Consider the following 25,111-nt stretch of genomic DNA (forward strand, 5'->3'; position numbering starts at 1 on the left):
CGTGTTTCTGAGAAGTGGCAGGAAAAGAAGTGAGAGGGGCTTGAAAATATGGGCACCATTTAGGCAATGGTTGAATGATTCGTTTCTTTTTTCTTGAATTTTCTGATTTGTGTCATATTATACTTTGATATTATGTTTTTTAAATTTATATGATGATTTGTGACAAGCTGTATTAGATCGCCATGATGTAGTTGTTTGCTTTTGTTTTTCTTTTCTTTTTTTCTGTGTTTAGTTTCTGTATGCTTTGAAGCTTTTTAATAAAAAAAATTAAAAAAATTAAAAAGGAACTGGCCAGCTGCCCGTTTTTGGCCCAATCCCTCTTAAAGAAACTGGGGTACTGGCATGCAAACCCCATAGTTTTTATGAGAGCAGACTCCTTGCCTGCTGCTGTTGTATCATGCTTTCACTAGTACTGAAGGCTGGAGTATGGGCTGCTGTTAGAGGTAGGGGCATTCGTTTTCATTTTAATTGGGTTCTGGCCTCCTATTTGTGTCTAGAGCCACAGGAAGGTTCTGAAAAATTGCTGCCCCATGTGTAAAAGGAACAGTCCTAAACTAAAGCAATATCAATGACTGTCTTGAGCCCTAGTTAAATGCAAATGTAGAGAGCAAGGAAATAGAAGTCCTCATCCACAGTGAGCAATTAACTGCTTCAAAATTAAACAATAATGGTGGAAGTATTTACCTTTGAAATTAGCATTTTTTCGGCAGCTTTGCAGCCTCTCCAGTTTTCAAACGGCACTTATTGTTATGTAGTGCAATTGTATGATGTTTTTATATAGTACAATCCAACCTATTACTTGGGCCCTTCTGGCCTTTTCTAACAAGAGTATGCATCTGCAATTGTGGGTTTACTCTCAGAGGGTCATCCCTGGGGGCGGATTGTAAACAGGCCCAACACAACACAGTAAGTCTCAATGTATTGCATGCTAAAGCTAAGTTTTCTCTGCAGGTGCATTTCAAAGGGAGAAGGGTGGAGTAAATGGGACCTGCTGGCCAACCCAGAGTCATGGTGCAAGTCATTTGACCCTCTACCTACCCGGAGTCACTTTGTTAAACAGTCTAACTGGCTGAGGTCTTGATGAGCCTCGCGCTGTTCCGGACACAACTGTCATGTCCTAGGTATTAGCGAACTGTTTGTGTAAGTGAATGTGTGGATTATATAGGGATGTATCGCCAGGAAATTACAAAAAAATCATCAATAAACATTGCCATGTGTTAACTCAAAATAAGTATTTAAAAGTACCCGATTATCATTATTCTGCTATGACAAATGACAAGTTACCAAGTTTAAGGTACATTTTTTGCATTGGCTATTCTGCGAACAAAAGGTAACCAAATGAGAACCTGGCTCCCCCTCTTCTTAATGGCTTCTTTTCGTATAGTCACTGTCAATTCAAGATGCTGCTCGACACCTACTTAGCCCTACAAAACCAAGCATCAGCATACATCAACCACCGTCTGAACTTCTACCTACCCTCAAGGCACCTGCGCTCCACCTCCCTCACAACCGCTGAAGCAACAGTGGAGAAAAACTCTCTCATACCTCGCTGCCCAGTCCTCAACCCTCCCCCTTCACCCTCAAACCTCACCCTCTTTGCTGGAATTCAAGAAGGGACTCCAGAGCAGACAGTTCAAATGAATCCTCCCTCTGCCGCAGCACCTGGAAAACCTCACTCATTCTTAGGCACGCTTTACAAGTCCTGATTGATTGATTGAAATACGTTCCCTTGCAAGGAGTGCTATACAAATACTTAAATAATAGAGCGAAGTTCATGAATTGCCTTAGTACCTTTGCAATATACACAACTGAGTGTGGAAATGGAAAGAAATAGGTTGGCGGTACTATTCATGTTCTCAAATGAGGCTAGTGAAACATATTCGATCAACTGATAATAGTTATATAACCACACTCAGTGTACTTTTCTGCAGAACACAATTCAATATGGCAGGGCTTCGAGAACTTCAGGCAATCAATTGAGTACTGCCAAATATAAGACTTGGTCAAAAAAGAAACCAAGGAAGGGTGTGACCTGGCACTGCTCTAGGATGGCGGCACACAAACTCGGCTCTGAGAGCTGGAGTAAATCACCGGCAATTTATCCCTTACCGGCACCTGACGTTGCCTGGTTATGGGATGCAAAATATTCACCAGCACTATAGTTTGAAGCGGATGTAGTCGGTGTTCGCCCCGGCACTTGGTGGGCATGAGAAGGAGGATAACTGCCTGTGTATGGCCGGCACTTGCCCAGTCACCACCCAGAACTCCTTGTTCCTGTGACGCGGCGCTGACCGGGGTCTACCAGGGTGGTGTGTGCAGTGAGCCTGGCAGGGGCCATTGATGAATCCGCGCAACTGCATGAGGTTTCAGGACGAGCCGGAGACAGCCAGCGGAGCCCGCCAGCACACATGTGGCCTGACTACGGCCCATTTGTGCAAGTATTCCCCCGCAGTAGTGACAAGCCTTCAAACTGTTGGTGCAACGCGCCCAGATATATATGGCCTGCTTTGTGGGGAGAGTTGCAGTCAGAGGCCCTTGTACCACTATACCCTACGTGCCCCCTTCTTTGACTCTGCCCACCCATTTCAGCTCTCTGGTAATAAACACAGGCACTTGTGTATATACACCACGGATGTGGAGGGGGCGAAATTACACATAATCCTACATTGCTACGGTGTGCTCTTGTTGACCACTGGACATTATTGCTGTACATCCTGTTTTCCACGCTTTCACCAGTGCCCGCAACACTGCATCCCATTCAGGCCTGTTTGGCAGGATTATGAGCTGGACTACTAGCCCTTAATAATCCGCTTTAACTTCAAATTAATATCCAGCCTTTGCTGGTCATACAATGGGTAAAACGGACGCCAAACAACAGTCTCTCACGTTTGAAAATAAACATCAATCACAACAGTAATGCCTACAACTCAGCAGTCGGACCCTAGTGGCCGGAGGGGAAGACTCTCCTCCTGCTGAAAATATTAGAAGTCAATCCTTCAGGAGTTGTAAACAAGCCTCTCGGCTATTGACATAAACTAGATTTGTTGACCAGGCACATGGACACTATGAATAATTGCATAAACAGCAGAAGCGGTTGAGTGATGCCGAACAGCGTATTTCTGATGTAGAAGATGTGCACACCCAACAGGCTAAAACTCTAGAGGAGTTGAAAGAAGAACTGCACAAAGTGAAAATGAAGAATGAAGATTTAGAAGCTAGATCCAGAATGAACAAATGTATGCATACTTGAAATCCTTGAATCCCTGGAACTACTGCGATGGGGCGAGTTGATTATGTGGGAAAACTGCTTTATACTCTCTTTGGGGCTGAACATTTCTACTAGTCTTTCATGATAGAAAGAGGTAATGATTCTCCGGCACCTCGACCTATCCCAGCAGCTTCCCCTAGACATCTTATCGTTAAGTTTTTAAATTACAAGGATAGAGACCAGGTGCTTCGCATGAATGGATGCATTTTAGGTCGGCAGCTCCCTTCAGTCAAAGACTTAGTGACATAGACTGACTTGAAAGGCAGTATGTCCCTCCCTTCTCCCCATCCTGTTTGCAAACAACCACCCCTAGCATAACAAGTCCTGTAGGCTAAAGTGGCGGGTTCAACCATCTAACTCAAACATCTACTCAAGCTGTCAGCTTACGAGTATGAGCACTGCCACTCTCTATCCCCTTACTCAAGTTCAGTATACTCTTGCCTCGGATTCCCCGCCAACAAATGAGTCTAGCTCTAACTCTAACAAAACCATACCTACCGGCTTATCTGGAAGTTCCACGTACTCTCTGCGCGAACCCATAATTTCCAATCAGGCTAAAGAACATACTGACTTCACAAAACTACAAATTATTTCATGGAACGTGGCGGGAAAAATCTAAAACCTCCCTTCCAGCTTGGAATGGTTTAATAAACAATAACGACATCTGTCTCTTGCAAGAAACCTGGTCTGTGGACTCTGTCCATAGACCAGGCTATCTTAATTTGTTTCTCCCTGTTATTCCTAGCTCAAGGGGAAGGGCCGCAGGGGTTTTGGTATTGCTGGTTACAAATTCCTTAAACTGTACTATTCACCAACTTAAAATTGACTCCCTAGACGTACTGAGCTTTCAACCGGACAGTGGCAACCATACTCGGCTTACTATTTTTAATATCGATGTAAGTGGTGCTAGACAGGGCTCAGTATCAAGCACTTTACAAACTCTTGACCAGGTCCTGGACTCACTTCCCCCAACAATATTTTCTTATTTTAGGGGGGGGATTTAAATCTCACATTTGAGCCACTGGATGATCAATATGTGTACATGACAGATGACAAAGACGCCACTTGGGCAGTTCCGCTTTTAGAAATTCAAGTAATTCATACCGAGGTACATTCAGCAATTTATTTAAAGGCACTTACCATTTAATATGGCTTGAGGACACTCAACGGTCGTACCAAATCGGACATCATGGGTGCCCACACCTATAACAAACCCTCTCACACAAGTCATATAGACTACATCTTGGTTGACTTGAGATTATGGCCTACAGTCATTGTTATGACTGTGTTAGAAACAATCAATAGTGACCACAATACCTTATCTTCACTGTTTAAGCCCTTTTGTGAGTTCAGTCCGATTCCTATTTACCGTCACTTACTAGAGAGGCTTTTTTGACAGCAGATAAATGACATCTGAAATAGCCTCAGACTGCTACATGCCCAGAAATACTTGCAGCGATTCAGGAAGATCTGAACTCAGTACTCATGCAGGTAGAGTGGGGACAATCTAGGACATCTGATCAATTGATCTTGATTCATGAGGCATTTTTTTGTACAGGATTTATCCCTTTCTACAATTTCAAATGCAACACTTCGACAGGCCAAAACCAAGCAGTAGTCATGGTACAACAAATAATGTCAAGCAGCAAATTGTTAACTAGTCAAGGCCATGAAAATCAAAGATATGGCCAGCATCCCAGTTCTTAGGAAGGCATATACAAAGGCTATATTACGCATGCTAAAACAGACTGGTACGAACGGAGGTGGAGGGCGGTTTTGGATACGTGCTCATTTAAATTCTGGGCACTGGTGGCATAGGATCGCTCTAGTGTTGCTCAAAACGTGGCCCTAAATGTGGCCGCTTCTGACTAGGTGAAATACTTTGGAAATTTATATTCTGGCAATCCCAATGACACCATAGTATCAAAAGATTATTCAGCTCTCCAGACTGGCATCAACCCCATGTCATTGTTTGAAATTATAGATATTTTACAGCCCTTGAACGCAGTTCTGCTTGACGGCATTCCAGCAGATATTTTTTTAGCCGACATTGAACCCTGGTCTCATTATATCCTAGCATTGGCCAATGCAATCGCAGTGAGGTCATCCATACCCGACTCATGGAAGGGTGCCATAGTCTCAACAATATATAAAAAGGCGGCCGTTCATTACAGGTCAATAAGCCTTATTGTTTACATTCGGAAAATCTTTGGACGTTGCCTCCTCTATAAAATACAAAACTGGATGAAGAAGACCAACATTCTAAGCCCATTTGAAGCATGCTTTCAATCAAGGGTTTCAACGATTGACCAGGTTTTTAGTTTAATTTTTATCTACTGGAGAACCGCTTTGATTGGCAGAGGCAGCCTTTAGGTCGCATTTGTCAATTTAAAATCGGCTTTCGACCTGATCCCGAGACCCAAACTCTGGAGTGCCTAGCTGCCCTAGGAATGCCTCTTGATATCTTATTGCTTCTAATCCGCCTGCATAGAGATACCCAGGCACGAATGCGATGGGGAGGGGGAACAGGCTCAGTTGATGGAAAGGGTACCTATGTCTAAAGGTGTCCGCCAAGGCGGTGTATTGGCAACCACCCTGTTCTCACTATTCATGAAAGACATTGTATCTTTTTTGTCTCATGTAGAAGCGGATGATCCTTCCTTGCCTAGACTTAAGACACTGATCCTTTTGTTTGCTGACAACACCTTGTTTATTTCTAAGACTTAGTCAGGCCTTCAGAAACTTCTGACTCGCTTTAACGAGTTCTGTGAGGATCGGGGTTTGGAAATCAACAACTCCAAAACCAAGGTGATATTTTTCAATCAGCACAGATCTTTTATGGGCAAATTAACCTTAAGAAGTGTTCCTTAGAGAAGGTAGATTCCTTTGTATACCTGGGGTTGACATTTGCAGGGGGGATGCCTTGGCATCTCCATATTGATAAGGCGACAACGAAGCAGATCACAGCAGTAATACTTTAGGAGTTTGACATCCTACACTAAACCCATTTCTCCCACACTAAAGATCTATGGTCAGCCCTGTATGGGGCCTAACTGTGGGGGTTCTCAAAACAAGACAATATTAGAAGAGCTGAGAACAAATTCCTTAGGAATCTTGTATCTCTCCCAGTAAGTACCCCATTATTTCTTCTGTTTAGCGACCTAGGGGTCTCCAAGGTTTCGGATAAAATACGTTGACAGCCAGTGCTGTTTTGGAGACGTGTGGACTACCCCCGAACTTGCCCGCTACGCTGAGTGACTGCAGGATGTTATGAAGGCCAACCATTTCAACAAAATCCTTTGGTTTAAAAATATGAAGACAGCCCTATACTTGTTAGGGCTCCATGACTTGTGAGTACATCCAGACGCATCTGTCTTTTCTTCAAAGGCCGCAATGAAAAAGCTATACTGGACCTTTATGATATCTGAGAATTTGCAGAGGCTTCCACCATCAAGCAAACCAGTGATTTTATGGAATTTAAACCTATCAGTGGGTCGGAGCTATTTTGGGATATAGTGCTTGTACCACTCCACAGGAAGCTTTACTTTCAGAGTGTGGCTGGGAAAGGAGGCAACTTGTGCCGACTTGTGATCACCAAAGAGAAAGTGTTTTGTTTGCATGACCAGGCTATTCATCTCCTTGGCATATCTGGCTTGTATCAATCTGTAGGCTAATAGGTGTAAGGAATATCAGGAAGCCTTGCGCATCCTTAAATCAGATTCTCATCCAGTAATGGCCATTTCTGTTGCAAAATTTCTAAGTGCTATTTAGGCGATTAGTGGTAAAGCACTCTGCCGCCCTCAGACCGGACATGTATTATTTGAGTGCATCTCTTCTTTGCTTGTTTTACACAAACAATACTATTTTGTTTTAATGATATCTTTTTATTGGAAATTCAACTACAAACATATTTTGATGTATAGATTTTACCTATTAACGGATGTATTTTGTATGATCTGCTTTGCAATTGATCTTACCACGTAGTAGATTGTATTTATTGTATTTGGCTTGTACTTTTATGAAATGAAAGGAAATGATGCACCTCATTTTGTCCCCGCACTTTACTCAGGCTATACAAGATGCACCCAGGAAGTGTCTTCCAGTCAAACAGAAGCTTCAGGAAAGGCGCATAAAGTATGCCCTGCTCTACCCGGCCAGACTGTGCTTTTCTTGGAAGAGTAAACAGAGGATCTTCATGGAATCAAATGCAGCAATGCCTTTTCTGCAGAAAAAAGAAGCCAAGCAGAATTTTTCATTGAGTTTAGACTCAAAATATATTTTGAGAAAAAATTGTGGTCTGTCTGCATTTATATCAATGGCTGAAGCACAGACTATACCAAACATTGTGAAACAGGTCGGTCCAGCAGCAGAGGGACAGATAATGTAACATAGCTCTCAACAATTAACAGCAGCTGGGGGAATAAAAGCAAGACTGTCTCAGTGAAAGAGAATTCCCACAGTGTTAGCGTCACATTTCTTCCAGTACAGTTCTCTGTGCTCCCGAGGACTTTAGGTGTGTAACTCTCATTAAATATATTGCTGGACCACTACACAATACAAGCTTTATTCAGGAGTGCCCTTTTAATGCTACTAAAGTTTCCCCTAGCAGTATCTACTCAGCACTAGAGGGCTTCAGAAGTTTGGGCATCCAGTTCTACCAGTTTTGCCTTCTGTCGTCTTGAGCACTGCAGCAATATTAGCTTCTTCAGGGTGGTCTAGTCACTGCTATAGGAACTCAGCCATGTAATCTTCCTCTACGTAAGCGATTTTAGTACTAGAGGATAACAGGTATATTAAATTCTCCATCAGCACGCCTGTGTTAACGAGGGTCCCCGCTAAGAAAAGGTTTGGTAAGGAAATGGGCCAGGAAAGATTTATCTTAGTTTGTCAAGTTTGTGAGATGCTTGTTAATAGTTAGAATATTTTTGTCTTGTGACTGACATTTGATAGGTTTAAAAAATGAGTGTATACTTATGGTGCTTGAATACATGCTTCTCCCCTATATGCAAAAACCACAGTTGATGGACAGAATGTAGAACAATGTCATACATTCACCCCAGTACAGAGATCTTGGACTATATCCATCGTTTTATTGCACTCCACACCACCCCAGTTCAGACATGGCCATATGCAAATCTGTCTGACCCTGTGCCTCATGGGAACAGTCCAGCTCGAACTGCCAAGCCATGCCTTCCCTGGACCGGAAACAAGCTTCCGAGGACCAGTTTCTGGCATTCCAGCCGTCTTCAGCACGGCTTGCTTGAATCCAGTGGTGTGGAGTGCATGGGACTCATGTCTGAGCATACCCATCACACTCGGGGTGACAAATGCAAAAACCACAGTTGATGGACAGAATGTGTGGTGTGGAGTGCAAAAAAACGATGGATTTTGGCCCAGATCTCTGTACTGGGGTAAATGTATGACATTGTTCTGCATTCTGTCCATCAACTGTGGTTTTTGCATCTCCCCTATATGCAACATAACGAGTGTGTGCCATTCGTCACAGCTACCGTTAAAAAGAACAAGTTACGTACCTTCGGTAACACTTTTTCTGGTAGATAAAGTATCTGCCTGTGGATTCCTCACCTTGTGAATATCCCCTGCGCAGCAGCCAATCGGGAAACTTTTGTAGCTCTCCACGTCGGCGAGGTCATGGATGACGTCACAGAGGGTACGACTCCGCTCGCGACCCCACTGACGTCACTGGATCCATAATAGGGCCTCGTCGGCGTGATGACGTCAGTTCCGCCCTTTTTTCCGTGCCCCCGAGGCACACAGACGGACCGACACAATAGTAATAGTATACATAGTAACCAGTATTTAAAACAGCACACACAGTGTGAAACCGATGCAATATGCATGAACATATAAATACATCTATTTTAAAATTTTAAAGAAATATACACTCAGTAGGTATAGAATAGTGGACATCGGGGAGGCGGGTGGGTCAGTGAGGAATCCACAGGCACATACTGTATCTACCAGAAAAAGCGTTACCGAAGGTAAGTAACTTGTTCTTCTGATAGATACATCTGCCAGTGGATTCCTCACCTTGTGAATAGAATCCCACAGCAGTCCCCACTCCCCGAGGAGGGTGTCCACTCTGCTATACCAAGAAATCTTGGAGGACAGAGCGCGCAAAGTGGCCATCCCTCCTCACCTCGGAATCCAAGCAGTAATGCTTCGCGAAAGTGTGGAGGGAGGCCCAAGTCACGGCTCTACAAATATCCTCACCAGGTACACCCCTAGATAAAGCAGACGTTGATGACTTTGCTCTAGTAGAGTGAGCCCGTATACCCTCAGGAGGTTCGTTACCAGCAAGGGCGTAGCAGATCTTTATACACAGTATTATCCATCTCGACAGAGTGCGCTTCTGCACCGCTTTTCCTCTCTTACAGCCAGCAAATCCAACGAAATGCTGGTCGTCCACACGATAGTCTTTAGTCCTATTGAGGTAGAAACTCACCGCCCTCTTAGGGTCTAGACGGTGAAGCCGCTCCTCCTCCTTGGAAGGGTGAGGGGGAGTGTTAGACCTGTCTGGCCTTTTGCGTAGCCCCTCCTATTTATTTTGTTCCCTTTTTGCCCCTCATCCCCCTTTATAACTTTTTGGGTCCACTAGATTTTTATGGTGTTGGTCTGGGGGATAGATGTTCTTTTGCCCTCATGATTTTTCACCTCAGGCCTAGGTGCCTTTCATGACTAGAATTCCCCCAGTTCCACAAAATGGTGGCTACTAACTGCCACAACTGTCATATCCTTGAATGCCCCATAGGTTAACATTAAGGCCTTCCAGAACCTTCTGGACCCTACTGGACTCCGTGTGGTCAGGCTATATAAGGCCAGAGGTCAGGAAGCCATTTTGTGCAGTACAGGGAGTTGGAGGAGAGAGGCAGTGGTGTGAGGACGACGACGCACTGGAAGCAGTAGTTGTCTGAGTAATAGTCAACCTCTTCAGGAAGACGTTCCCCCTCTGGCCCCTGACCAAACCCTCCCATCGGACTTCACTTTCTGTGGGAACCGGTGCAGCTGTGGCGGTTGGCCCCCTGAGCCCCTTTGACCCTCTCCCTCAGTTTCCTAACTACTAACTGGGAACTTGCTCCCTTCATTTCCCTTCGAGGACCCAGCCTACCAGTATTTCAGGAGAGAAGACCAGGGCAACATCTGTCACCCTACGCCGCCGAAGAGCCACTGAATCGAAGGCGCGTGTTGGCGTAGGTGTTGCGGGGCTGAGCGACTGAGGGAAGTAGCGCTAATCTCTGCGCAGGCCCAGTGGTGCGACGGTAGGAGAGGCGGAGAGCCGGCGAAGCACTGATCCCCAGCGCAGGTTCTGTAGCGGTGAGCGGATCGCCACACGAGGGAGGCGGCGCCTAGCAGGAACACTGCTCACCCGCGCCTGCGCTGCTGCTTGGTCTGGGAGAGAGCCGCGAGGCTCCCGCGGGTGACTACGACTCCAGTCACCCCAGTTTGATACCGTCTCCTGGTGGGCTCTGGAGCGAAGGGACGGCTACCGACCAGGGAGTAGCTGGAGGAAGGGAGAGCTGGAGCTTTAATTCAGCGGCCTTCAATTTATCACAAGTAAGGTGCGGTGAGAGGGGGAAGAGTAACAAGAGTCCGGGGAAACCGCTAAGACACTGGGAAGGAGTTCTGTCACGTCATTTCCCTCAGGAATAACTGTTGGAGGTTCCCCACACCTTTATATTCATCGGTTAACTCTGTAACCAACTCTGTCAGGGAAAAGGAGGTCTGTTCAGAAATCCTGCTGTGATAAAAGCTCAGAGGGATAAGTAAAGCAGAGAATCACCTCGGTGTTGGGAAAGTGACCCGAGACACTGAGGATACCGGGAATTGAGAGTGGTGTATATTTTGGAATTTTCTTACAGGGGAGGAAGGGAAGAAGACGTTGTGACCTCAACCTGTGCTTTATTGCGAATAAGTGTTAACAGAGCTGTTATGTAGTAGTTGTGAACTGTAATATTGGGAATATTCACTGATTGGGAGGAAGGTGCCACACAGTGGGGGAAGAGGAAATCTACCAGAGTCCTATGACCTTGATATTCCCAAAGCAATAGGCTGAATTAGGTGAAATATAAAAGTGTAATTGTTCTTTTGGTGTAACCAGGAGACCTCAGCTTGGGGTGGACAATCCATCACTGTAAACGGGGCTATTAGAGTCTGTTAAGAAAGTATTTCCTAAGAATAATTCTATGCTGAAGGATTTAACACTGCGAGTACGTGGAAAGAATTGATAAAAATTGTACAGTGTACCTAATTGTGTAAAAAAAAAAAAAGAGAGAGAGAGAGAGAGAGAGAGAGAGAGAGAGAGAGAGAGAGAGAGAGAGAGAGAGAGAGAGAGAGAGAGAGAGAGAGAGAGAGAGAGAGAGAGAGAGAGAGAGAGAGAGAGAGAGAGAGAGAGAGAGAGAGAGAGAGAGAGAGAGAGAGAGAGAGAGAGAGAGAGAGAGAGAGAGAGAGAGAGAGAGAGAGAGAGAGAGAGAGAGAGAGAGAGAGAGAGAGAGAGAGAGAGAGAGAGAGAGAGAGAGAGAGAGAGAGAGAGAGAGAGAGAGAGAGAGAGAGAGAGAGAAAAAGTCAACAAAATTTTTTTTATAAACCAGCTCGGATTTTTACACAAAGATTGGTGTAGTGTCATTTTTGAGTGGAATTGCTTGGAGTTACTGCTGGGTGGTGTGCAACCTTTACACATGTGCCTCTCATAGATGACTGTCTTACCCTAGGCCAGGCTACCCTAGGTGACCTGACAACTCTAGGTCCAACAGGGAGGATAAAAGATAGGGAGGGTAATGGACTGCCCCAGATGGAAGGGAGTTACCACCTTAGGCAGAAAAGCAGCCCTGGTCCTAAGAACCATTCTCTCAGCATGAATGGTCAGGAATGGGGGTTTCGAACTTAGAGCTTGAAGCTCACTTACCCTCCTTGCCGAGTTAATTGCTACAAGAAAAACAGTCTTGAAAGACAGAAGTCTCATGGGACACTTGTTTAAAGGTTCAAAGGGTGAACCCATCAAGTAAGTCAAAACATGATTCAAGTACCACTGAGGTACAATAAATGGAGTTGGAGGGAATTTGTTGGTAAGACCTTTGATAAAACGTAAAACAATAGGTGACTTGAATAAAGACGGCTGGTCCGGCAAACAAAGGAATGCCGACAAGGCCGACAAATAGCCTTTTACAGTTGCCACAGCAAAACCCTGCTGGGCCAAAGAAAGAGCAAATTGAAGAATGTTGGACAAACGAGACCTCAAGGGGTCAATAGACTTCTCTCCACACCAGGAAACAAATTTGGACCACCTATAGGAATAGATCGACTTTGTGGAGTCACGCCTAGCCGATAATATGACATCCACCACATCGTGTGGGAGAGAAAAAGAATTCAGGTTGCCCCGTTCAATCTCCAGGCATGAAGATGTAAGGTCTGTAGGTGGGGGTGTAGATCCTGCCCCTCCATCTGAGAGAGGAGATCTGCCCTGAGAGAGAAACGGAGCGGCGGGCACGAGGAGAGGTGGAGAAGATCTGTCTACCACACCCTTCTTGGCCAATCCGCAGAAATCAATATTACTTGGGCCCGGTCTTGTCGAATCTTCCTCAGAACTCGAGGAATCAAGGGTATGGGATGAAACGCGTAAAGGAGTCCCAACTCAACTGAAACGTGTCCCCCAAGGCTCCCTGCATCGGATACTGGAGGCTGCAGAAGGACAGGCAGTGGGCGTTCTCGTGAGTGGCGAACAGGTCCACCCGAGGAGTTCCCCACATCCGAAAGACGTGACGAACTACCTCCGGATGAAGCCTCCACTCGTGGTCGGCTGAGAACTGCCGACTGAGATTGTCCGAACGCACGTTCAGAACTCCGGCCAGATGATTTGCCATCAGACAAATCTGGTGGTCCTGAACCCAGGACCAGAGATGCAGATCTTCTCTGCAGAGAAGTTGCGACCCCACTCCTCCCTGCTTGTTGATATACCACATCGCGGTCATGTTGTCCGTCAGAACCTGAACTGACAGACCGCGAAGGGAAGGGAGGAAGGCCTTGAGTGCCAAACGAATCGCTCTTAACTCCAGAAGGTTGATGTGAAACAACCTTTCTTCCGGAGACCAAAGACCCTTGTTCTCCAGATCCCCCAGATGGGTACCCACCCTAGAGTGGATGCATCCGTTATCACCGTGGCAACCGATGGATACGGATGAAAGGCCTTTCCTTGAGACAGATTGCCCTCCACGCTCCACCAAGACAGATCCGCTGCAGTTTTTCTGGAGATCCTCACAGACTCCCTGAGATCCCGGTTGTGTTGATACCACTGCCTGCGGAGGCACCACTGGAGTGCCCTCATGTGCCAGCGTGCATGGTTAACCCCGAGAATACAGGTAGCAAACAGAACGAGCAAGCGAAGGACCTTTAGGACTGGAACAACTGCTCCATTGTTAATAAGGGAATCATTTCCTGTATGTCGTGAATCCTTTGAGAAGGAGGGAATGCACGACATACAGTTGTGTCCAGTACCGCACCTATGAACAAGTTGCGCTGGGAGGGCACCAGGTGAGACTTGGGTACATTTATCGAAAAACCCAATCTGTACAACAACCGAGTTGTCTCTTGCAGATGATGTAGCACCTTCTCTGGAGACTCTGCTTTGATCAGCCAGTCGTCCGTATAGGGGAAAACCGGAATCCCCGACCTTCTGAGATGTGCTGCCACCACTGCCATCACCTTAGTAAAGACTCGAGGTGCAGTAGTAATTCCAAATGGAAGGACCGCAAACTGGTAGTGCTGCAAACCCATCGTGAAGCGGAGATACTTCCTGTGCGACTCCAGGATCGGAATATGAAAATACACGTCCTGCAAGTCGAGCGACACCATCCAGTCTTCTTCCAACAGCGCTTGAAGAACCTGCGCAAGGGTGAGCATCTTGAACTTTTCTTGTTTCAGATAAAGGTTCAAGATCCTGAGATCAAGGATTGGACGCAACCTGCCATCCTTCTTGGGAATCAGGAAATACCGGAAGTAGCATCCCTGACCCCTTTCTTGCTCTGGAACCACCTCTATCGCGCCTTTCTTTAACAAGGTCAGAACTGCCTCCTGTAGGAGACGGAGATGTTCTTCTGAGCAAGCCCCTTGGCAAGAAGAGTAATTTGGATGAAATTCCCGAAAAGGGAAGAGCATACCTATTTGCCACAAGATTAAGAACCCATTGGTCTGTAGTGACCGATTCCCAATCCTGCAGAAAATGGGTAAGCCGACCCCCCACAGGACCAATATGATTGAGAATGGGGAATCTAGGGCTGCTTTGCTGCAGTGATAGGGGGTGAGGTAGAAGAAGAGGAGGATTGACGAACTCTGCCTTTTCCCCTATAGGACTTGTACAGCGTGTTCTGTTGCTGCTGTTGCTGCTGTCGAGGCTGTCCTTGCGGACGAAAGGACGACTTTCCAAATCCTCTATACCTTCTGAAAGATCCTCTAGATTGAGTTTGTAAGCCAAGTGATCTTGCTGTGGCCTTACAATCTTTGAATCTCTCAGGAGCGGCATCCGCCTTCTTACCAAAGAGTCCTGTGCCATCGAATGGTAAGTCCAACAGAGTAGCTTGCACATCAGAAGAAAAGTCTGAAGACTTCAACCAAGCCCCCCTTCTCGTAGCTACTGCAGGGCCCATAATCCTTGCCACGGAGTCAGCAGTATCTAGGCCGCTCTGGATAACTTGACGAGCAGCAGCCTGGGTGTCATCCAAAACTTCCTGAAAATTTTTCTTATCTTCATCAGACAGTTTTGGTAGCAACTGCTTAGAAGAATCCATCAAGGCATGGATATATCTTCCCATCAAGCAAGTAGCATTTGTAGATTTTAGCGCCATGTTTGCAGATGAGAATACCTTTTTGGCAGACTGGTCAATGCGATTTGAATCCCTGTCAGACGGAACCTGAGGAAAAGCCCCTGAAGATTTCTTTGAACAAGCCGCCTGCACTACTAGGCTCTCGGCCAAGGATGAGCTGACAAAAACTCTGGATCTTCAGGTGCCACCCTATACCTCCGTGCCACAGTCCTGGAGACCGCAGGAGCAGACGAAGGCTTCTTCCAAACCTCCAACACTGGCTCCAAAATTGCCTCATTAAATGGTAATAGAGGTTCAGACACAGATGAGGGAGAATGCAACACTTCAGTCAGAAGATTGGATTTAAACTCAGTGGAAGGCTGAGTAATTAATTTATTTATTTATTAAACTTGTAAGGCGCAACAGCTACCCAAAAAGGGTTTCCCGATGCCGAGACACAGCACAGAAGAGTGGCATGGGGTTCGCAGGGTTGTTCTCGTTATTGCTCGAAAAACCAGGTTTTGATGTTTTTTCTGAACCTAGCGTAGTTTTCCTCTTTGCGAATTTAGGGAGGGAGTGCATTCCAAAGAGTTGGTCCTAGGTATGAAAAGGATCTGCCTCCCATTCTTGAGAGTTTGAACCTAGGCACACAAAAGTTGGCTGCTGAATGTGACCGTAGGTTACGTTTGGGAGTGTATGGATGGGCTAGTGCAAGTAGGTATTTTGGTGCAGTGCCAGCTTTTATCTTGAACATATAGCTCAGGGCTTTAAATCTAATCCGATGTTCTACCCTGAGCCAATGCAGGTCACGTAAGTGATTAGAGACACTGGCGGTTTTAGGAATCCTACACAGCAGCCTGGCAGCTGAGTTCTGGACAAGCTGCAGCCGCCGTACTACAGCTTTATTCGAGCCCAGGTACAGGATGTTACCGTAGTCAAGCCGAAATGTAATCAGGGCATTGACTACAGTTTTTTGGGTGGAGATGGGCAGCATCCAGAGGATTTTTCTAAGACACTTCATGATGGTGAAACATAGGCCAACAACTTTTCTGGGCTGTTGTTTCATGGAGAGGGAGCTATCCACAATGACCCCCAGGTTGCGTACCTGGGTGGCTGGTACTGGGAGGTTCCCCATCTGGGAAGGCCAGTGGGAGGGGTTCCACAGGTCCTGTTTCCCCAGAAGGAGGATCTACGTTTTTTCTCTGTTAAGTTTCAACTGTTTTTTTGTCATCCAGCTGAAAATGTTGTGGAGACCTTGTTTGAGGGGAGACGGAGATGATGGGTTGGATTCTGACAGAGAAAAGATAATCTGTTAGTCGTCAGCGTAGGTTATGAGAGTGAGTCCTGATCTGTCCGCTAGGTCGGCCAGTGGTCTAAGGTATAGATTAAAGCACAGTGGACTCAAAATAGAGCCCTGGGGCACTCCATGTGGGGCACTGAACATTCCGGAACATGCTGAAGAGGATGTAATTTGGAACGTTCGTTGATACAGAAAGGACCTGATCCACTCAAGTGCCACACCACAGATTCCATTTTTTCTTAACGTGGTTAATAGCCTTTCGTGCGATATGGTGTCAAAGGCCGCACTCAAGTCTAAGAGGATGAGGGCAACCGTTTGACCGCCGTCAAGGAGTGTCCAGAGGTTTTCAGTGACTCCCAACAGAGCAGTTTCTGTGGAGAAACCAGCTCGAAATCCTGATTGTGACGGATGGAGGAGAGAATTTTCTTCAGTGAAATGGGTTAAGTGTCTTTCCAGTAATTTCGAAAAGGCGGGGAGCAGAGATATAGGTCTATAGTTAGACAATATTTCGGGGTTTGCTGTGGGCTTTTTCAGCAGTGGGCTTATCATGGCGTGTTTCCAAAGTGTGGGAACTATAGAAAAATTCAAAGGAGGAATTCAACATGTCGACAATGATTTCAAGAGAAGGGGCATCCAGTTGTTTGAGTACATTAACCTCATAGATGCTCGTAAACATCCCTCCCCAGTGCTGCGCTGTCCATTGGAACTAGTGCTGAATGGACGTCCAATGGTCGTGCGCAGCACTGGGGAGGTAGTGCTGCCGTCAGCCAATGCACCGAGGCAGCACTTAAGGGGTTAATGGGAATAGGGTCACGAGGGGAGCCAGATTTAATGGTCTTGAGGATGGCTTTCAGTGTGTCTAACGTAATGTGAGGCCAGTATTCTAAGGTATTCTTAACTATGGGGACATAGTCCGTGTCCGCCTGCGAGGGAGTATCATTTTTATTGCTATTGATATCAATAATTAGTTCATCAATTTTGTCGGTGAAGAATTCAGCAAGATCTTGACATTGTCGTTCATTTAGCGGACGGGCAGTTGCTGTGGTTTGCGTACCTGCTAATTCCTTAACCGTGTTGAACAGAGTTTTGGGTCTGTTTGTTGCTTCCATAATGGTGTTGGATACATACAGGGCTCGGGCTTTCATGCAAGCTGTATGTAATGTACAATAACTCCGCAGCTTTTCTCACCACCATATGATAGGTAGCTGCATCCTTAGAGGGAGCATCCGGGCCAGGAGAAAAATCCCACTCAGGCGAGACATCAAGGCCACTCGAGTCCTTTAATTCCGCAAAATAGTCCTCCGATTCAGGAAGTTCACCTTCCTCCATCTCTTGCCGATAGCGTTCCTCCTCTACAGCCCTCTGGGCTTCCCTCCTTGTGCGGATCCTGGGGGCTGGAGTCGATGGCTCCACGACCGACTCCGTAGGCCTCGGGATCGGCGTCAAACGCGGATCAGACGGCACCACCGACTCCAAACGAGGACGACCAGACGGCGCCGGAGAATCTCGATACGGCGTCGGAGATTCGATACGGCGTTGGGGCTCACGGCGCCGGAAAGTTCCAGGACGGCGTCGCTGGCATAAACGGAGCCTGGGCATGATTTTGGGGAACACCCAAATTAAATGCAGAAGGACCCATAGGACCGGCAGGTGCACAAGATGGGTACATTGCCCTCGCACAGACGGCATACATTGCGTTAAGGTAATGTGATGGGTCCTGACCTGGAGCCGGGAATGAAGGATAATTACACCGTGTCGTCTCTGAAGCCGGTGCTCCTGGAGTCGGGCCAGCCGGCGCAGATAAAGGAACCTCCTCAGGCTGCTCCTGATCCTCATGCTCTGGCTCAACCTCACCAAGATCCGGAGAGTGAACCGAATCAGAGAGAGCCGGCGTCAGAGATCAAGAGACCTCGACTTCAGGAGTCACAACCTTCACTGGTGAAGTCGGATTCGAAGGCAATGGATCGACGTCATCTCTGCGACGCCGAGGAGAAGAGGACTTTGGCGCCAATTCTTTATCAGAGTGGCGCCATGAAGAATGCTTCTTCTTCTTATGCCTCTTCGACTTCGAATGCCCCGAAGCCGACTTCGAACCCGACCTGGATTCGGATTGAGACCTCGACCTCGATCTCGATCTTGATCTTGATTTTCTTTTACTCACCTTCTTCTCTTTTTTCTTCATCTTGGCCATAAACAATTTCGCCTCCCTTTCCTTCAATGCCTTCAGGTTCATCTTCCTACAGCACGCACATTCTTCGACGTCGTGATCGGAAGATAAGCACCAAACAAAGTCCTGATGCGGGTCAGTGATAGACATTTTCTTCCCGCACTCTCTACAGGGCTTGAAATCGGACTTTCTTCCCGACATTTTACAAAGGAAGTGATGAGAACAGACGAGAACACTAGAAATTACAAAGTAACTACAGAGAGTCCCAAAAAAACGTTGGCGTCGACAGCGCGGAAAAAAGGGAACTGACGTCATCACGCCAACGAGGCCCTATTATGGATCCAGTGACGTCAGCGGGGTCGCGAGCGGAGTCGTACACTCTGTGACGTCGTCCATGACCTCGCCGGCGTGGAGAGCTACAAAAGTTTCCGATTGGCTGCTGCGCAGGGGATATTCACAAGGTGAGGAATCCACTGGCAGATGTATCTATCAGAATGCAGCTTTAGTGTGTAAGGTGGAACCAGGCTATAGGGGGACTGCTCCTATGTGAGACACATGGGCACTTGATATGATGTGCTAATTACTTTTGATTGGTACCAACTAACTAGTGACCGGTCAGTGAGGGTTGACTGGTATCCTCTGTTTTTTCTAGCTCATAGTCTGTTTCCGCAAGTTAACTTTTCGGGCACGTGTTGTAATTTGGGCCCCTCACCCAGGTGATGGATCATCAAATCTCAGTACTCCTCTGTAATACAAATTATTAATTACAATTGCAGCAGTGAACAAGTCTGCTGCAACATTGTCAGTGTAGACAAAACACGAGTTGGCAAGGGCGAAGTGTGATTTACTAGATATGAAAATGAAGAACAAAACTACTGATACCACGATCTTAAGAGTGGTTTGCTGAGTGTTTAAATAGTATATTCAGATTCTGGAAGGTCCCAGCTAGTGTCAACTTGTACCTGTAATGAATGGTCGGTCAGTGATAGTGTCTCTCTGTGTGTCTCTCTTCTGTGTGTGTGTGTGTGTGTGTGTGTGTATGTGTGTGTCTCTCTCTCTCTCTGTGTCTCTATGTGTGTGTGTCTCTCCTTCTCTCTCTCTCTCTATATATATATATATATATATATAGAGAGAGAGAGAGAGAGAGAGAGAGAGAGGGACTTTAATGTAAATCACCATGTATGAAAGGCAGAAGGCAGATATAAGATGTCAATGGTGAGAACAATCAGTCTGCGTCACACACAGTAGTAATTTCCACTTTAGTGCCCATGGGCAGAATTTCAACTTGACCTACAAGTTGCTCCACAGGCTGAACAGATCTAGTACTATAACAATGTTAGACTCGTGTTGATATGTCGCAGCATCAGGAAGAGATTAAAAAAATGATCACTTTTGAAAGGGAATCTGTAATCTCCAGAACTACAGATGTAAAATGTACAGGTATCCTTAAATTACATGGATTACACACAAAATCCCCTTCTTAAGCAGGTGTCAATGAAAAAAACACCTGTGTTCAATGAAATAAACAACTGTGTTTAAAGAATTGATACAAAACCAATCAAGATTCATGGAGCATTTAGTATTTGAGGTCTCATCAACACAGAGTGCTTAAAACCTGTTGGAGGAATTAGCGCCCCTCTATGGTTCCATTATTTCCTTAACTGTTTTGAATAGGCTGCATGGTTCGTTAAGTTTTCAAACCTCGTGACTAGGTTCTGTAGACCTCAGTGTGGCCCATGTGATTGTACTCCTGACTGGTGGTTATACAGAGAGGGAGGTGATCCTAATCTTACCCAAATTGGGTCGTGTCTCTACAGGAGCTGATCTGGGCTTCGCATTGCATGTGGGTACCGGCCACTACCTACAGGAAAGTGCACACAGTAACTCTCTGAAGTCTCCTCGACACCCCATGGTCTCCTCCAGGTGCTGTGTTGCCAGCAGTGCCCCAGACTCTAGATGCAGGCGCCGCACTGCACCACCTCCACAATACCTTCACCCACCACGGGGAATTAGGAAGGCCCTTTCTCATAGCAAGGCCTGGAGGGAGGGGTGGGATCCTTCTGTTGCCGCCTTATTTTGCTGTACTAGTAAAGAGCCTAACGCAGTCCGATGGGGCACAAGCGGCACAGCTCAAGCTTCCCACGGGGTTCATGGGCGGCTCTATCCTCAGTACATGATAGGCCTCACACCCACACTTGGCCTGCTCCAGGACACCTGGCTCTCTCTGCACTACATTGCAGCCAGCTCAGTTGGGTCTCCCCTTGCCTCAGGAGTGAGTAGCCATGGCGCCACCCCCTTAAGATGTGGTCCAGTATACAGAATGCAGACAGATTCTTGCTCGGCGTGGTGAAACCCCCAGGCTCTGTGAAAGTGCAGCTTACACTGTTGCCATCTTTGACATGCCCTGTGCATATCAAAACCAAGGCTAGACAGTAATCACATGCTTTACATTAACTGTATACGTTGAAATGTTTAACTGAGAATAAAAAATAGTCTACTGAAATGGGTTCAGAGTGAACCATTGTTGTTGCTTTATGATACTTGCCCAGGTTCCTAATGGAATAAAGGCAGCTCTTGTTTCTCAGCAACATCTAGATCATGAGACAAAAGGCAAGGGTGTGACCAGCACGTGAAGGGGAAGTGCTCTCTGGATCCCTGATCCAAAATTTAAAGTAAGAAATCTTTTTGTATACGGACTGTGGTGGAAGCATGCCCAAACCATATGGAAAACGGAAGGAAGAACATAAAATAAGAAGAGAGGGAGCAGATATAGAAAGGTGAGCTACAGAGATCAGTATATTATAGAACCTGAAGCAGTGCAAGTGGAAATGGACAGATCACTTATCTTACTAAACAAGGAATTAAAAACGCAACTAGAAATAAAAAGATAGTATGATAACTTACTGTGAGGCTAGACCGTCCCAAACCTCTTCGTAAACTCTTCATCTCAGGATCATGCCCATCATTAAACAAATCTCGCTCATCCTCAAGTATCTCATCATTATCCCGTTTTAGTAACTCCTCAGACAATACAAAGTCTGCGTCCTGAGACACATCATCCTCATCCCAGTCAGTCTTTTTCTTCTTCCGCCCTCGTTTCTTTTGGACTGGACTCCTTGGTTCAGGGTCGGGATCGGGCTCAGCCTCAGCCTCAGCCTCAGCTTCAGGCTCTGGCTCCGCCTCCACCTCCGGTGTCCCATCTTTGTCAGGCTCCTTGGCAGTGGCTGGAGGTGGACATGATGACGTGAGCTCTGCTGCCAATTCTTGAAGGTACACCATAGCCCTGTTCATGAAAAGAAACCACAAGCTAAGGCCAAAGCAGTGAGAAATCAACACAAATCGACAGTAAGGGTGAGTTCTACGAGCACAGCACATCATTTCACAGCTAGCCCAATGTTAACAGTTAAGAAAAGATGTCCATCTACGTTTGATTTCATTCAACCTATAAACACAATTACGTCTAAGGACAAGCCACTAGTTCCAAGCCTCAAGATACATGCAGGTTACCACTGCTGAATATCAAACAAGAACAGAGTGAATGCCTTATAAAGTTAGTAACATACTATAGGAAGGTAGGATCCTTCTGCATGGTTACTCCCACTTTTTGCCTGGTGCTAAGCTGTATTTTGACTAGTATGACTGCGATCCTGCTAATCAGGACCCAAGTCTATCAGCTTTCTCTCCTAAATTGTTGTGTTGGGTACTTAGGTACACTCCAGATTGTCAACTGGGGTACCCTCATCAGTTCCTAGTATATGGTACTAAGGTACCCAGGGCACTGGTACCCCGGAGGTCTCATGGGCTGAAGCAAGCATTATGCCACCCATGGGAGACCATGCAAAATGGAACTACAGACCCGCCATTGCAGCCTGTGTAAGTTGGTGTATGCACCACTTACTAAAGATATAGGTTTACTATATCTAAGGGCCACTGCACTTAAAACCTATAAGTCAGCCCTATAGAAGGCATTTACAATCCTGAAGGCAGGGTGCTTGGTTCTAAGTGAGAGGGTGTCCTTGAATAAGCAGGACACCCCTACAGCCTACGGAGTCCATTCTCCCCGGTTGTCACTGAAGCACCAATATACTATATAGAGTGACATCGCGTAATTACGTAATGACCATCTCGAAAACAGCTGCAACGAATCCTATCATGTTTGGTATCAAACATGTTTGAATGATAGCCCACACTGTAAATGGTGTGGGAGGTATGATTCCAGCACTGGAAGAGCCCTCCGTTAGGCTCTCGGTGTTCCCTGTACCAGTCTTCTCGACCAAATGGTTGCTGCCGACCAGTGACACATTTTTGCACTCCTGCTGCTGAGTCAAGCTCGAGCAGAGGAAGGTGGAACAATAGGCATGCTGCCACAGGGAGGTGTGACCACCTCCCAGACAGGATTTAGTGTATTGCCAACACCAGAAAGTCGCGGGGCATACTTAATGTCCCCTTGCATAGTCCAATTCAAACCAGTTCTGGGAGCCATTGGCTCCCTCTCTGGTGCGAAATTGGACAAAGGACATGGTAGTAACCTCCCCCCTGGGAGGGTCCCCTGAATCTTCCCAACCATTTCCCTAGGGAACTTAAGGGCTTACCTGGGGGTATGTCCCTAGAATCGTCGTGGGATAAGATTCAGATCAGACACCACTGCACCTCTACCATCTGGGCACACTGGACTTCATTTGGGCCGGACTTCGTCTCCCTTCCATTCTGCTGCATCGTCTGTGCCTGTGCATCATACATGAACCTTCCAAGGCCTGTGAAGCATCAAAGACACCTGAAGTAATCTCCCTTGGAGTAAAGGAGTCACTCCCCTGCATTTGCAGGCACAACAACTAGGTCAACCAGTCTGCAGATCCTGAACTCCTCTGGACTCCGTGGGCTTTGTGTTAGAAGCCGGAGTTCCCGCTCGCACCGTTGTTGTCAAGTGCGCGACCCGAACCCCCCCTCCCCTGCTCCCACGTTAGGCAAAGAAAGGACACCGTCCGAGACAGTCCTGCTAACCCCCTTAGTAGCTTGACACGAGCAGCCAAGCTTCTCTCCAAGGCACGAGTGTTCAGTATGTGCAACCACGCCCACAGCAATCCCAATGATGTCACCACAAATGCACTCCACACAAGTTTGTATAAAAAGATATACAAAATGACCACACAATACAACTCCCACATATATACACTGGGTAATATGGTTTCCGGTGGGTTGGGCGGTCCTAATCCCCAACCACTGCTTCTAACCAACAGTAACGCTGACTTTTAACCATTCTCAACAGGCCAGGTACTTCGTATCACTAGATTCACACATGTTGCAAAATACAAGGAATACTGCACTACTTAACGATTGGTTCCTGTACAGTACGACAGTGAAACAATGCAATGCGTAGCGTCAAGATCATGTACTGAGTCAACACAAGATAATGCAACTCAGTTCGCTACCAGCATGCCCTGTTCAAGGAAGGAATACAGCAATGCGTCACGCTGCAATTATATACAGTGCTATAGGAAACAATTCAATGCGTTATCACCACCAGCATGCCCTGTGAACGGAAGGAATAAGGTAATGCGTCACAGTGCAATTCAGTACAGTGCAGTAATCAATCAATGCAGTGCGCTTCGCTATGATCCTGTATCCTGCAAGGGAAACCTAACGTAGTGCGTAGCGCACTAACCCCTGAGCTTGTTAAGCCACTCTAGTGTCAGCCGTTGTTCAATAGTGCGTTAGCAGCAAATATGCAAAGTGTTATACGACTGTTTTTAGAAGCATGCGACCGGTTGCCCCCAACACGGACATGACACCCAAGTTCCACTCCGGGCCCTGGCCCCTGTACTGCCACGTCCGGGACCAGCACAGACTGAGATCTGAGCCAGAGGAACACATGCACCCAGTTGCCAGCAGGGAGAGGCCGAGAGAGTATCCCTCCGGGCTTGCACACCGCCCCAGGCGATGATCCACTTTACCTGGGAAAGCGCGACCCCACTCTCCTCTCCTGCTGCAGCGGCTTGGCCTTACTCCCGAACCTTCGTCACCACGGGCAAGGCGCGCTTGGGCCGGTAGTTCAGCTCCAGCAGGGCTGCCGGTCCGGGCCGCCAAATTTCAGCACAAACTCCTTCCACGAAGCCTTCCACACGACACTGATGCTACCTCGCATAGCCTTAAAGGGCCCGATCACTTAGCCCTCCTCTCCAGCACTGTTAGGAATCCTTCCCTGGTGCTTACCGCTCACCAGTACTCCTCACCAGCACCTTTGGTGGCACCTTCGACACACACACACCCGGCACGTCCGAGACTCAGTCCGTCTCCTGGTGCACACAGTCTTCCGGCGCTTTCCACTAGGGCCCGGGTCGCAACACGACACGCACACTGTGCGTCTGAGTCTCACCTCTCCACCACACGCCGACCCGCGTGTCGGAGTTTCACTCCTCCTTAGTGCCCACAATGTTCCGGCACTCTCCACCAGTGCCTGGACTGCACTGCGACACGCACCCCCCAGCGCTTCCCGAATCTCTGCTCTCTTCCACGATGCCAACATTCCACAGGCGCTCCAACACCTGTAGCCGCACCAAGACACA

At 46.9% G+C, this 25,111-nt stretch overlaps 1 protein-coding gene across 2 annotated transcripts in view; it reads right to left on the reverse strand.

The window, feature by feature from the left end:
- Positions 1 to 25,111, reverse strand: part of GTF3C2 (general transcription factor IIIC subunit 2) — a 908,247-nt gene that overhangs the window by 788,503 nt on the left and 94,633 nt on the right. For both annotated transcript variants that reach the window (XM_086928162.1, XM_086928163.1), the window contains exon 4: positions 21,453 to 21,831. In XM_086928162.1, the coding sequence (XP_086784288.1) occupies positions 21,453 to 21,831 (379 nt within the window). The remainder of the gene's footprint in view (positions 1 to 21,452; positions 21,832 to 25,111) is intronic.

The sequence above is a fragment of the Lissotriton vulgaris genome, chromosome 6, assembly GCF_964263255.1.
Source record: "Lissotriton vulgaris chromosome 6, aLisVul1.2, whole genome shotgun sequence".
Classification (NCBI taxonomy): domain Eukaryota; kingdom Metazoa; phylum Chordata; class Amphibia; order Caudata; family Salamandridae; genus Lissotriton; species Lissotriton vulgaris.